The 13,620-nt window shown below is 40.2% G+C and overlaps 1 protein-coding gene across 10 annotated transcripts in view; it reads right to left on the bottom strand.

Moving 5' to 3' along the window:
* PDE1C (phosphodiesterase 1C) overlaps positions 1-13,620 on the bottom strand; it is a 597,159-nt gene that overhangs the window by 64,950 nt on the left and 518,589 nt on the right. For all 10 annotated transcript variants that reach the window (XM_070616196.1, XM_008522292.2, XM_070616191.1 and 7 more), the window contains 5 exons: positions 12,172-12,273; positions 11,502-11,622; positions 5,932-6,013; positions 2,420-2,540; positions 292-467 (listed from right to left, as the gene is read on the bottom strand). In XM_070616196.1, the coding sequence (XP_070472297.1) occupies positions 292-467; positions 2,420-2,540; positions 5,932-6,013; positions 11,502-11,622; positions 12,172-12,273 (602 nt within the window). The remainder of the gene's footprint in view (positions 1-291; positions 468-2,419; positions 2,541-5,931; positions 6,014-11,501; positions 11,623-12,171; positions 12,274-13,620) is intronic.

The raw sequence follows: 13,620 nt of genomic DNA on the forward strand, positions 1-13,620 counted from the left end.
AACAACACCCATCCTCTGTAGAATCTTCATCCCAAGAAAAGGAGTTCAGTCACGTAGCACAAAGGTCATGCTGTCAAAAAGCTTGGCCGTGTGCACCATTCTATCATCCTTGAGTTTCAGATAGAATGAAGAGCAAAAGATAGTAGCTTCTAACTTTCAGCAATTTGAATCTATATCCTAAGATTGTGATTCATTTGCAACACCTAAAATCAGGGGTGGCAAAGCTTGTTTTGGAGTGGGTGCTGAGTGGTTTGGACAGGTCTCCTGGAAGATAACCCGGGGGCATGTTACCTTTGGGCACCTTGGCCCTCCATCGCTCCCGGTTGATGTGCACCACCTCAGTCCACGTGGCTTTAAAACTCTTATAGTCAACAGGGATGACGGAATTGTTGATCGGGGCACTTCCTTCTGAGCCAGTGCTCTTGACGCCTGATCGCTTGGCATCTGCCGAACTGATGTTGTTCAAACTGGAGGACAAAAATATCACACCAAAGAGGAAGGTTAATGTTTGACGATGTATGCCAACGAGGAAGCCCACGAGAGGAGCAGTTAGTGCTCATCAAGTTATTGCTGTGAAATTCCTGGGTCCTGAGGCTTGTGATTATCTTATTTTCCATATGTGACCGGTGGGAAATTCTGTATCTTCAGCAGGAAAAAAATCAAGATTTTGGCCTCATGAAATATTTCCATATTTCTTTTCTGTTGCTTGGTCTCTTCTCTTTTTCAATATGACTAGGATCCACTCACATGAATTTTTTGTTCTCTACTCTCTGAAATTAACTAATTTGAACTTAGACTTCTACTTGGTTCCACAGTTCACCCACCCGCTTCCACAATGACCATGATTCCAAGTTACCCAACCACTTGGTCCTCTTTCTCTCCAGCTCCACTTCCCCCTGTACTTGGGTGCCTCTGATTCCAGGATCCCCAAGGCCAGGGGAAGGTGATTTCCTTACGTTCCTGGGGGCAGGTGGAGAGGCACAGATGGCTTGGAGATTGTGGGAGATCAGTTGTGCAAGAGACCTTTTGTAAATATGAACATTACTGTAATCTTTAACATAGGCAACTTTGCAAATAGGGAAAGTGTCATCCTTCTGGGTAAATTTAAAGAAGTACCACACACTTCTAGATGGCTAAAGCAGTGACTGACATGAATGGAAACCCACTGAATGACAACTAAGGCTGAGCAGATAAGTAGAGGACGTTTCAGCCCAATGCTGCAGAGCTGTGGGGCTGTGGGACTAAGCAGGGGGCGTCAGTCCTCCTTGTTAGCAGCCTTGACTGAGTCCATCCACCTTGAGCATCTCTAGGGTCCCACTGTCTTAATATTCCTCTTGCCTTCTCTTTTCCCTATTTATTCCTTCTCTTGCTCGTTTCTTCTCTTTTTTCTATTTGCTTTATTTCTTTCCTTTCTCCTTTATGTCAAAGCCAGGTACCACTAACAGTAGTACCATGAATAAAGACTAAGTGTCAGCTTTATCGTACTAGCACTTCCTCTGTGCTGGACCTTGTCTTAAGGGCTTTACATAGACTGAATAACTCATTTAATCCTCCCTGAAACCTATGGGTATTATAATCCACATTTTCTCAGATGAGGAAACTGAGGCAACTTGCCTGAGATTGTACAGCTAAGAAGCAATGGGATCAGGATGTTTAACCCCAGCAATCTGACTCCAGAGGCTAGATGTTTTTCTTTTCTTTTGGTGAGGAAGACTCACTCTAAGTTAACATCTGTTGCCAATCTTCCTCTTTTTTTGCTTGAGGAAGATTAGCCCTGAGTTAACAACTGTGCAAATCTTCCTTTATGTTGTATGTGAGCATGGCTTGACAAGCGGTGTAGGTCCACACCCAGGATCTGAACCCGTGAACCCGGGCCGCTGAAGTGGAGTGCACTGGACTTAACCACTAAGCCATGGGGCTGGCCCCAGAGCCTATACTCTTTAACTACTAATCTATGCTCAATATAATGATGCTGTGGCAGAAGGCGATTTAAAATTTCACCGTTTTTTTCTCTACATCATTTTCTTCCAGAACCTAGAAAGGAAAATCATTTTCATTTCTTGTGATAATTCTGATCAGTGGTACTTTCTTTTTGGAGTATTGGAGCGAGGACTGTCTGGGCACAGCAGGTAAAAGCAGAGTTATTGGTGTTGCCATGAGCAAAGGCACCGAGAGAGAATGGGACAGGGGGCTGTACCGAGGACCTGCCGGTCATGATTTGGACCTTGGTCACTCCTTTCCAGGCCAGCCTGGAAAGTACAGAGAGTACAACTTCAACTCCTCTGAAAAGAAGAAAGAGGCAGACATCTCTCTTATAAGGAGGTAGGGCAAACATCATTATGAAATACCATCCCTACCCCTTCCAAAAGAAGAATTCTGCCCTCAAGGACAGGCCAATCTGACAAGTTTCTCCACTGACCTCGAACGCCTCTGTGCTGTCCCACCAGTTTGAGAGGTTTCATCAATTAACGGACTCACGATCTTCTCGGTCATGTCCGTGAGCACAGTGAAGGTGGGTTCCACAATGAAATCAATAAAACCTGAAGAGAAACAGCAGTGCTTCAGAGGAACTACATATTAACATGGGCCTTTCCATATTTTCCCATGGAAACTGATGAGTCATATTTTTCTTTTAAAATTCATCTACATAGGAGCTCCACATCAGATTAGGAGAGAATGGATTGGTCTTATTCATTTAATATATTCTTTGATTTGAATATTATGAGTCAGTTCCATTTCTCCTATATAACTTTCCTATGACTTTTCAGTAGATAGCCCAATAAAGTGCTTAAGAAATACATATTCAACATCCACCATGGAATAAACGCTGTGACGGGTGCTGAATGAAAGACAAAGATGCATAACACAACCTGCCTGCCCTCAAGGAGTTTATAGGAGAGACCAATTGAGCTCAAAAATGACCTCTTGAGTATATGGAAAGGGCCAAATGAGAAGCCCAAATAAATGCCCCTGGGAAGGGAAGGAGGGAGGATATTTTCCCTCCCGTGGAAAGAGCTGTGAACAGTTTTATAGAGGTTGTGATGTTTGAGTGGAGCCCTACGGCTCTTCACTCTAGGTGGAGCAGGTGGAATAAGCAAGGTGTCAAGGATGGCAAGAAGTGCAGGATGTGTCTGAAGAATGACTGGGGCTTAGAGATTCTTTTGGAGCTGGGGAGGGAAAGCTTGAGAATTCAGGTCATCACCAGCTCAGGGAGGAAGGCTTCTAAGTGTCAGGATAAAGGCTTGGGACTTAGATGGGCACTAGAAGCCCCTCAAGATGTTTGGGCAGCATTGTAATAAGATTTTTTTAATGTTCTTTGGGAAAATTAACCTGGTACGATGGATAGGAGAGAACAGCAGGGCCTGAGGCTGGGAGAATCATTTCACAAGCTGTTACAATAGTTGAAAGACAAGGTAAAGAAGGTGGGATCCCATGCTGTTGTAAGGTGGGAATACAATGGAGGCACAGATACATGCACAGCAGGAAGTGGTACTGCCTCTAGGTTGGATCTGTCAGAGACTCCAACAGCAAAGCAGAGAACACAGAGATGATGAGGGAGAATGTGGCTGGGGAGAAAAACGATGGGATCAGTCTTAGATCTGCTGACTTTGAGATACAGGGACACATCTGAATTGGAGAGGGCAGAGTGGGAAGAAACAGGGTTAGAAACTGGGAAAGGAGTCATTCTGGAATGATACCTTTGAGAGATTGCCACATTGAGCTAGAGTGACTGTCTCAACAGCTCAAAAATACCCAAATGTTCTGTGACTCATCAGGAGAAAATATATGATCTGGAACTACTGGTAGTAATTCCTTACAAAGCCACACGAAAGCTGGAAGGAAACGAAATATCAATCGAAGGAAATACGGTGTTTGGAAATGTACAAATGCCTATTTGGTTTTCACAATGACTCAGGTGGGGGTGATACTAGCCTTTAATGCCCAGTAACAACGGATGCTAAAAGTCCTATAATGTAATTGGCAAAATAAGAATTGTCCCAATCAAATACCCATAGTGTCCTGATAAGGAAACACTGATAGCCAAATTTGTATTCTAGCAAATTGCAGTATAATTTTAAGCTGAAAGTGAAGTGTTTGATGACACTATTTTCACATTTTATTTCTCACAAGTTAAACTCAACGTGTGCGAACCAGAACTAACTCATCAGCTTTCCCTCCAACCCTTACAAAAGGGACCATGGTCCAACCACTTAATCTAAATTGCTGCCTTTACCTTACCTTTGCATCCAGCTGAATCCAGAATATCTTATATGCCATCTCTTTTCTGGAGAGTCCCTGTACTACCTTAGTTCCCACACTTAGCATCTCTCCCCTGAAATCCTGCAGGAGGCACCCAGCTGGTTTCCTTGCCTCTAGTCTTAGTCAAAATCCTCCAAGCTACTGATAGAGACATCTTTCTAACATGGGGGCCGGCAAACTTTTTCTGTATAGGGCCAGATAGTAAATATTTTAGGCTTCTTGGGCCATATCTATGACAAATCCTTCACTCTGCCACTGTGGTACAAAAGTAGCCACAGACAATATGCAAATGACTGAGCTTAGCTGTGTTGTAATAAAACTTTATTTACAAGATCAAGTGGTCAGTCAGATTTATCCCACAGGCTATAGTTGCTGATTCTTATTCTAAAACATTGATTTATACATTTTAAAACCTTACTTAAAATTCTTTCGATATGCCCTCATTTCCTACAGGAAATCATAAACTATTCTTAATATAATATATAATCTAGGTCTGATTTTCTCTCTAAACACGTCCCTCACTTCATTCTATTCACACTATGCCAGTCATGGAATTGTCTGTAATTCCCCCACCATACAAGGCTGTTTTAAATTTCCCTGCTTAGTATATGCTAATCCTTTGTCTGGAATGCCCTTCCACCTACCCTTAACATACCTCTAACACATATCACCATTTGCACAAATACTGCCTACTTTTCTCTTAGGACTCACCTCAAATATTACCCTTCCACAAGTCTTTCTGGGTCTAACGGTTCACATACTCGGTCGCACCACGTACAAAACCTCCACCTTAGCACCGTAACACTTTAATAGATTTTGTTTTCATAATGTCTTGCCCACCACCCAAAACTGGCTCAATGTCTTTGAGAGCAGGTAACATGTCAAATTTGTCTTTGTTTTTTTATAATATCTGTTATAGTGCCTAGCAGTGCCCTACACTTAACAGAGACTCAATACATTATTACGACAAAAATGACTAAGTACTCAAAACACAAGTGGAAAAGAAATCAATAAATCTTTGTTGAATTTATTTTTTGAACGACTTCAGACTCTTCCAAGGTGGAGGTCACTGATGACATTTCATTTCTATATGGCACCAGTACCCTCTTGCATATCTGAGGAGTTTTGTAATGTACATATATTATGGTTATTAGCAGTACAAAAGTTATTCTTACCAAAAAAATTTTAAAAAGGTGCTAAAAAGTTTTTTAAAAGGAAAGAAGGAAAGAAACACTTAAAAAGAGTCATTCCTGGGAGTAGGATAATTCAGGAAATGGGGCTTGTCCTGGAAACAGAGCTGGGGAAAGAATTGCTGAGGAGAAATGCCATGGAGACTTCCAGTATTGCACACAGAATGGAGAGGCTAAAATAGAATGGGCTTCCTGCCACTGATTTTTGTCATCGCCTTGGAAAGTTGAGGCCTCTCTTTCTCTTGGCAGGAAATGATGGAGACAGCAGAGAGTCACTGTTTAACATTCCCATGAACCAGCCACATTCCAGGGAGAAGGACGGGAAGAGTGGTTCCATCAACCCAACCAACCAAGGCCGTGAGCACAGCATAGCAGAACAGACCCAGGTTCCCAGCCAGAGAACCACCGGGAGCATCGGAGCTGACTTCCAGACATCTCTTTCTGGTTTTTCCTTCCATCCAAAGGGCTGGCAAACACGTACCTACTTGCGACTGAGCAACCATGGTTGACTTTCGGTCACACAGAGGAGAAAAAGGCAGCCCCAGCTCTGCTTCTCTGTCACCCTAGAAAAACAGGAGGTCACAGTAAATTAAGAACAGTAGGCTAAGCTGCCCAGATTTTATTTAACAACTTCAGCTGCCACGAAGGCCCCTGGTCTTCATTTTAATTATTACAATTACATTATGTAATAAGTCCTTATGGGGCCTGCTTTTCTGCAGAAAAGACACCAAGAGGCTGAAGCCTCTGGGGTCCAATCATTCCAGCCAACTGCAAAGGCTCATGCTGTTGTATAGAAAGCCTCATCACGCAGCAATAGGTCCCCCGACGAAAATAAGAAAAGCAACACGTTCTGTGGCCTAGAGCCAACACTGCAGTCAGAATTTCTGTGTGGTTTTGAGCTGTCCTGTGTCAACCTGTGGCCTTTCTTGAGCCAGTGAACCCCTCCCAGCTGTGGGCAGTTTCCAAGAAGCAAATTCAAACTGGACTGATTTGGATTTATTCTCTAAAGTGCCACCTAAAGCCACATACCACAAGAGTAAGTGCTTTTGGGGTCTTAACCACAGGGCTCAGTCCACAGTGAAAAGCAGATCAAAAAAGCAGCAAATAATTGCTTGCATTTATCAAGTTAGTCAATAATAAAACAAGGTTCTCTAGCCAATACGTTTTCAATCTCGGCAAAAAATATCACGATAATAATCAAGTGCTATGGAAAGTCTAAATAATGATGGAGATGAATTTTAAAAACCTGAACCAGACCTTAATACTTCAGCCATACACCTAGAGGAAAGGGGAAATATGTCACCTTTCTTACAGCAGTGAAGCTGTGCTGATTCATTTTACCAGGAAAGAATCTTAGGTTAATGGCTACTGCCTTGGGCTGGCATCTAGCTCTGTGATCACAGGAAGTTTATTTTCCCTCTATAAATTTCAGTTTCATGATCTATAAAATATGGGATAATAATCCCTATATCATCAGGTTATGATAGGACTAAATGAGAAAATGTATGTAAATAAATAAGAAGAACTGTTATCGTTTCCCGATAGGCATCTCTAATATTTAAGTCAAGATTTGAGAAACATTTAGGAATTTCTTACATCTAACACACTCTGATTATAATAAATATAACTAATAAATTGATAGTAAATAAAGAGTAACAACAACCTGGCTCAAAACCAGGCCTAGTTCAAAAACTGAAAGCTTTTTCTTTCTAAGGCATGTTACCAAAGAGAAAGGATGCTAGAACATGCACACATTTCATGTCTATTGAAAGGAAGGAAAAGGAATGGGCGTCTGAGGAAGCTGAAGAGTGGGGCCACAAAAGGCACTGAGGACATCCAACGGTCTCAGGAACAGTCCTGAAGTGGCTTGGTTCCTTCTGCGCCCCTTCCTGTATAGCCACCCCGTGGGACACAATGGCGCCTCTGTTTCCGAATTTGCTTTGCTGAGGGCTGCTTTACTGCTCAAGTAGCATGACAAAAATAATTTACTCCCTAGCTATTTCCACTTGGGCAGTATGAAGAGAAGGGAGAGTATTTATAACATAAATTGTAGTTGTGTTGATGGTTTAGTGGGATAGCTCAGCTAAAACAAAAAAAAAACCCCACTCTTATTCCCTACCAAGCAGTGATACAAGTTGTTTTCTTGGCACATTTTAATGGAGATGGGGTAGAAGAGGCGGTGAACACTAACCACTTGACTAGTAAGATGTAAGCGTTAATTTGGATTTTATTACTGAAAAAGTGTACGATATTAAACAACTTCTTATCCTATGGTCTTGTCATACCCACATCTGCACATCACTTACATCTTTTGGATTTAATTGAGCTGAGTGGACTTAACTATTAAAAGCTTATTTTAAAACAGCAGCCACTGAATTCCCTTTGGAGGACAGATACATTTATGAATTGGAAAGATATGCACAAAAAGTAATGTGGAAGAGGGGCCGACCCAGGGGTGTAGTGGTTAATTTTGCATGTTCTGCTTCAGCAGCCCAGGGTTCACGGGTTTGGATCCCGGGCGTGGATCTACATACCACTCATCAAGCCATGCTGTGGTGGCATCCCACATATAAAATAGAGGAATATTGGCACAGATGTTAGCTTAGGGCAGATCTTCCTCAAGCAAACAGAGGAAGATAGGCAACAGATGTTAGCTCAGGGCCAATCTTCCTCACCAAAAAACAACAAAAAAAGTAATGTGGAAGAAGGTACTTCTACAGGTGAATCCAACTTGATTGATACAGTATTGTATGCCCTTATAACTACTGGCCCTTGTGAAATTATTCATACACTTTCCTCTTCATTAAAGAGGTCAATATTTTCAACCCATGATCAATCAAATTTTTTAAATGATATATAAATCACCTAAATAAGATAATTAATAAGGTAGATGTATATAGCGTGCTTTGAATTCTGTACTCTGCAAGTAGAAGATAAATATACTTTTCAAGAGCCATGAACATTCACAAAAGTTAATTACATAGTAGGTGACAAACAAATTTCACAGTAAAATCCAAGCAATGAAACAAGTCTTTGATCAAATTTCAATATGCCACAAATTAATTACAAAATTAGAAAGCAAAGGAAGCTGCCACTGGAAAATTACATTAAAAAAAACACCTCTATCTGAAGCAACTCTTGGGCAAAAGAAAAATCTAAACCAAAATTATGTAATATTTAGAAAAGAATAATTGTGAACACACTGCATATCAGAACCTATGAAATTCATGATAAGAAAAAGAAAAACTCCTAGCCTTATATTTTCTAATATTAAAGAGGCAGAATGAAAATAAACGAATTGAGCATCCCGTTAGCAAAAGAACAAAATAAACTCAAGCAGAGAAATGAATAAAAATGAAAGCACCAATTAAGGCATTATAAAATAAAAAAGAAACAATAAAATAACCAAACGATTAGCTAATTTCATAGAGAAGAAAGGGAAAAAACACTAATATATGAAATGAGAAATAAAAATGGGAAAATAACCAAAAACACAGAGGAAATTTAAAAAATTGCAAAATATGAAAATATACAGCAATACAAAGGAAATGAACCTCAAGACTTTTACAACATGAATTTATCAAAGAGTCAAATCTATATTTCTTTAAAGTCAATATTTCATTGAAAATCACCCTGAGGCAGTGGCTTGGATTTTGTAAAATATGGTTATAAAACTGAAGATGTATTTGCTCTTTTAGCAAAGCATGGGAGGTCTGGTCTATTAGCACTGAGGCTATGCCCATATTTTGAAATATAACCCAACTATTCCAAACATAATTTTTTCAGACTCTACAGTCCCATCGAGATTTCCCATTTGAACTGTCCAATTTAAAATCTATAGCTAAGAGCCGAGGCAAAATTTCTCCTCCATGGGTTACTTACATTGGCTTATGGCATCTGGATTAAAATATTAAGTCAATAAAAATAATTTACTGAATCATAATTACTAAAAAATAGTTCCAGTCCAGTGAGCTAACATTCCATTCCCAATAGGCAAGAAATTCAATATGGTTATTTTCACAACGCCTCTAGCACATTTCCATCCAATTCAAGCATATGTATATGCAAACAAGATTTTTTTTATGGGGAAAAATGTTGACATATTAAATAATTTCTCACATTCACTCTCACAACTAGAGAGGGGAACACTTCAATACTTCAAACTTGTATGAGTTAGCTATGATCCACCTTTGGCAATAGATTAAATACTCCTAGCTGTAGGGGGTGTGATTGCAAAAGTGGTATCAAAGAAAGCATATGATAAGGGGAGTGGATATTTGGAGAACATCTTCCCACTAATATTCGAAAAATAACTTCTGGAAAAATGGCTCAAAATTAGTCTTCAGTTAAGGATGAATTTAGATCGTCATTCTTGTATATACAACAGGGCCACCCCAGTAAAGCTCTAGTTCTTCTCATACCATTGGGTTCCTTGAGAACTACTCTGTAAGGCCAAGCAATGACCTTGCAAGAGGAAACAGCCATATGCTGAGTAGGGTACCTGCTGGGGTACTCATCTAACAGCTTCGAGGTACGTGTGTGTGCATGTGTTGACATGGATAAAAGGAAGGAAAGGTACAATATTTAATGTCAGAAAGACCTTAAGAAAACAGCTGGTCCAACCTTCCCCTGAAACCCCCCAAGCTCCCAAAAAACAAATCACAGATAGGACCATTGGGAACTAGAGGAGTGATCTGATTAGTCTCAGGCCACAAACCAGGTAAAATAAAAACTCTGATAAAGGGCCTTCAGGACTTCCTTTAACACACTGTTAACTCTAGTCCCACCTCATTACCAGATATTGTGTACAGCTTCAGAAGAAAAAACAAACACACATAGATGTCTTCTACAATCTGTCCATTCAAACTAAAATCATGAGAATCAGAGTAATCATAGGTGTAATTTGCTTCCAAAAATCCAAATAACCAGTGCAAGAGTATATCTTTTGCTAGTTTGAGGACAAAGCTGAGACTGGTGCTAATAAGAAGTGTTTTATGGGGGCTGGCCCCGTGGCCGAGTGGTTAAGTTCGCGCGCTCCGCTGCAGGCGGCCCAGTGTTTCGTCGGTTCGAATCCTGGGCGCGGACATGGCACTGCTCGTCAGACCACGCTGAGGCAGCGTCCCACATGCCACAACTAGAGGAACCCACAACGAAGAATACACAACTATGTACCGGGGGGCTTTGGGGAGAAAAAGGAAAAAATAAAATCTTTAAAAAAAAAAAAAAAAAAAAAAGAAGTGTTTTATGGAATCTCAGAGGTCTCTGAGTCCATGATGTGAATCTTTCTTCTTGAACTAACAAGAATTAACTGAATTAACTACAATAACTTGAATTAATAGTGATTTCGGTTCCACAATCTACAGGTCATCTTGCCCTCAACCTCAGGACCTCATGTCTTGAAACACATGTTTTAGTGGCAGCTCTTCTTGAGAAAACATCAGTCTTAGTGCTACACATTTATTTCCGTATACTTTTTTAAAATTTTATTTTAAAACACTGTATATTCATCAAAGACTCTGGCTATTCTTGTAGAAAACAACCCTATGTCTTAGGAGGTAGTAGGTTTACATATAATTGGAAGAGTAGCTTCTAGTGATTTCCTGACCCCAAACTGCTACACCTGGCTTTGGAATTTGACAACACGGCTTATCTGCTCAAAAGAAACAACCCAATCAATTACAACAGAAACATGAGTTAAAGATTAATATCTTAAAGCGGGCAATGCCAAAGCAACCATTATCTGGTGAACCCACTAGAAAAAATGTAAGAGGGAAAGTAACCAGATGATATTTTGACAAAAGACTGCCAAAAGGAAATACTTTTTTCCACACAGAAATGCATAAGATAGAAATACCATAACGCTCTGAGAATCAGAAATTAGGTAAGAGTCACACATCACATGACCAGAGGCAAAAAGAAAAAGCTGCAGAGGCTCCCTCCTTGATGAAAATTACTGTAATCTCAATAGTCCTTATCATAGCATTGCTGAAATTTAAAACGCAGAAACTATCCAGGGATGACAGCCTTAGCGGTAGCATAACAACAAGGTACCTGTCTGAAGAACTCCTCCAGGAGTGACATTGTCCAGCGATGATGGAGCTCCCATGCTTTTGCTGGGTGGCTAATGTCTGCTGTGTGCAACATCAGGGATAATGCTTTCGGTTTTTCAATTCTGTGAACCCAAACACAGGATGACCAAACTTTCAGAACCTCAGTAAGAATTTTAAAAAATCATTAATTTTTGAGTCCCTTCCATTCTCCCCTCTCAAACCCCATTTCAGCTGAATTACGGGAAAGGCACTGTTTCATCCCACAACTGGGATATTCAAAAGCTTGGTCTCCATGTTTATTGAGCTAGACACCTCAAAACTATTTCTGGAAGGACCGCATCATTCAACAAGACAACAAGAAGCCAAGAGCCCTCACTGACTTCTATTTGTTGCCTCCTCATTGAGGGGATCTTTGATGATTTAGTTTCCCACAGGGAAATATTTTAAATTCTAATTGGGGCAAATTGTCCCTGGCCCTATTATTTATTTCAACCCTGATGAGAACCCATCTGTGATATATACAATGCTCATGCTCTCTCCTCCAACCAGCCTCACTTTATGAGACCATTCGATAAAGTTCTCTGAAAAAAGTACACTTTAAAGGTGCAACAACATGGACAGGTGCCAGTTCAAACAGCAATAAAAACACACGGTGTCACAGGTCCACTCACGCTTCCGGCTGCTGCAGAGCAGTCTTCATCGCTTTGATTTGTTGGAAATGACAGGACATATCCGTGGCCATCACCATCTCAATTACTAAAGTCCGAAACTCCCTTTCAGGGCCACACCATGGAGAAAAAAGGATGGAAGCAAAAAATGAAAAGTAAAAATTAGTTTATTTTTTGCCACTCCCAATCAAAATCAGTTAATAAGTTGTGACATTTCTAATCTAAGTCGAGCCTTTTAGGTGGACTTTTTTATGAGGAATAAATGAAGGTTAAGCGTTAAGGAAATTGTTCATTAGGAATATGACATGTGGAATCCACACATCATTTGGAAAATTAACTCACAAGAAAGATTCCAATGAAAGTGAAAGTGTAGTAAATCATTCCTCTCTCAACAGAATTCAAAGTTTTAAGAGAAAGTTAATTTGAAGATAAGCCTAGGAGGCAAACTGACCCTCCATATTACACTTTTGATAAAGGTGTGTCAACACCCTAACATCCCCGGTGCCCCACCTATCCACTCCCTTTGCCCTTCCCCCAGCCCTGCCAAACACTCATCTTTTTACCTCTCTAACAACTTTACCAGGGTAGAATTTACATAGAATCAACTGCTCCCATGTAAGTTGAACACTTTTATGAGTTTTAATAGTTGAATAAGCTTTTGAAAACACCACCATAATCCTGATACTAAACACTTCCACCACCCTCAAACCCCTTTGCAGTTCACCGCTCCCTCTGCCGCAGGCAACTTTCGATCTGCTTTCCACCTCTGCATCATTTGCATTTTCGAGTTTTATGTGTGTGTGTGTGTAGTGCATATTTATATACAAACATACAGCCATGTGTCACTTAATGATGGGGATATGTTCTGAGAAATGAGTTGTTAGGCAATTTTGTCATCATGCAAACATCATAGAGTGTGTTTACACAAATCTAGATGGTATAGCCTATTATGCACCTAGGCTATACTATACTAATCTTACGGAACCAGCATCATATATGTGGTCCATCATTGACTGAAACATTGTTATGCAATGCATAACTGTACATACAAAACTAGAAAATACAAATGATCTAGAGAGACATAATGCAGATATATATGTGTATGTGTATAAAAATGGATAGTGTGTATATATATACACACACATATATTATATTAAACTAGATATATGCACATGTACCACGTATGTACACCCACACACACAACACAAAATGTATTCTTTCACTTCTTGCTTCCTTCACTCAGCATAGTGATTTGCGATTCGTCCATGTAGTGGTAAATAGTTCATTTGTTTCTGGGTTTTTGAGTGTGTGAGGAAAACTGGCCCTGAGCTAACATCTATTGCCAATCTTCCTCTTTTTGCTTGAGGAAGATTGTTGCTGAGCTAACATCTGTGCCAATCTTCCCTACTTTATGTGGGATACCACCAGAACATGGCCTGACAAACAGTGCTG

The sequence above is a fragment of the Equus przewalskii genome, chromosome 4 (genome assembly GCF_037783145.1).
Source record: "Equus przewalskii isolate Varuska chromosome 4, EquPr2, whole genome shotgun sequence".
In the NCBI taxonomy this organism is placed as follows: Eukaryota; Metazoa; Chordata; class Mammalia; order Perissodactyla; family Equidae; genus Equus; species Equus przewalskii.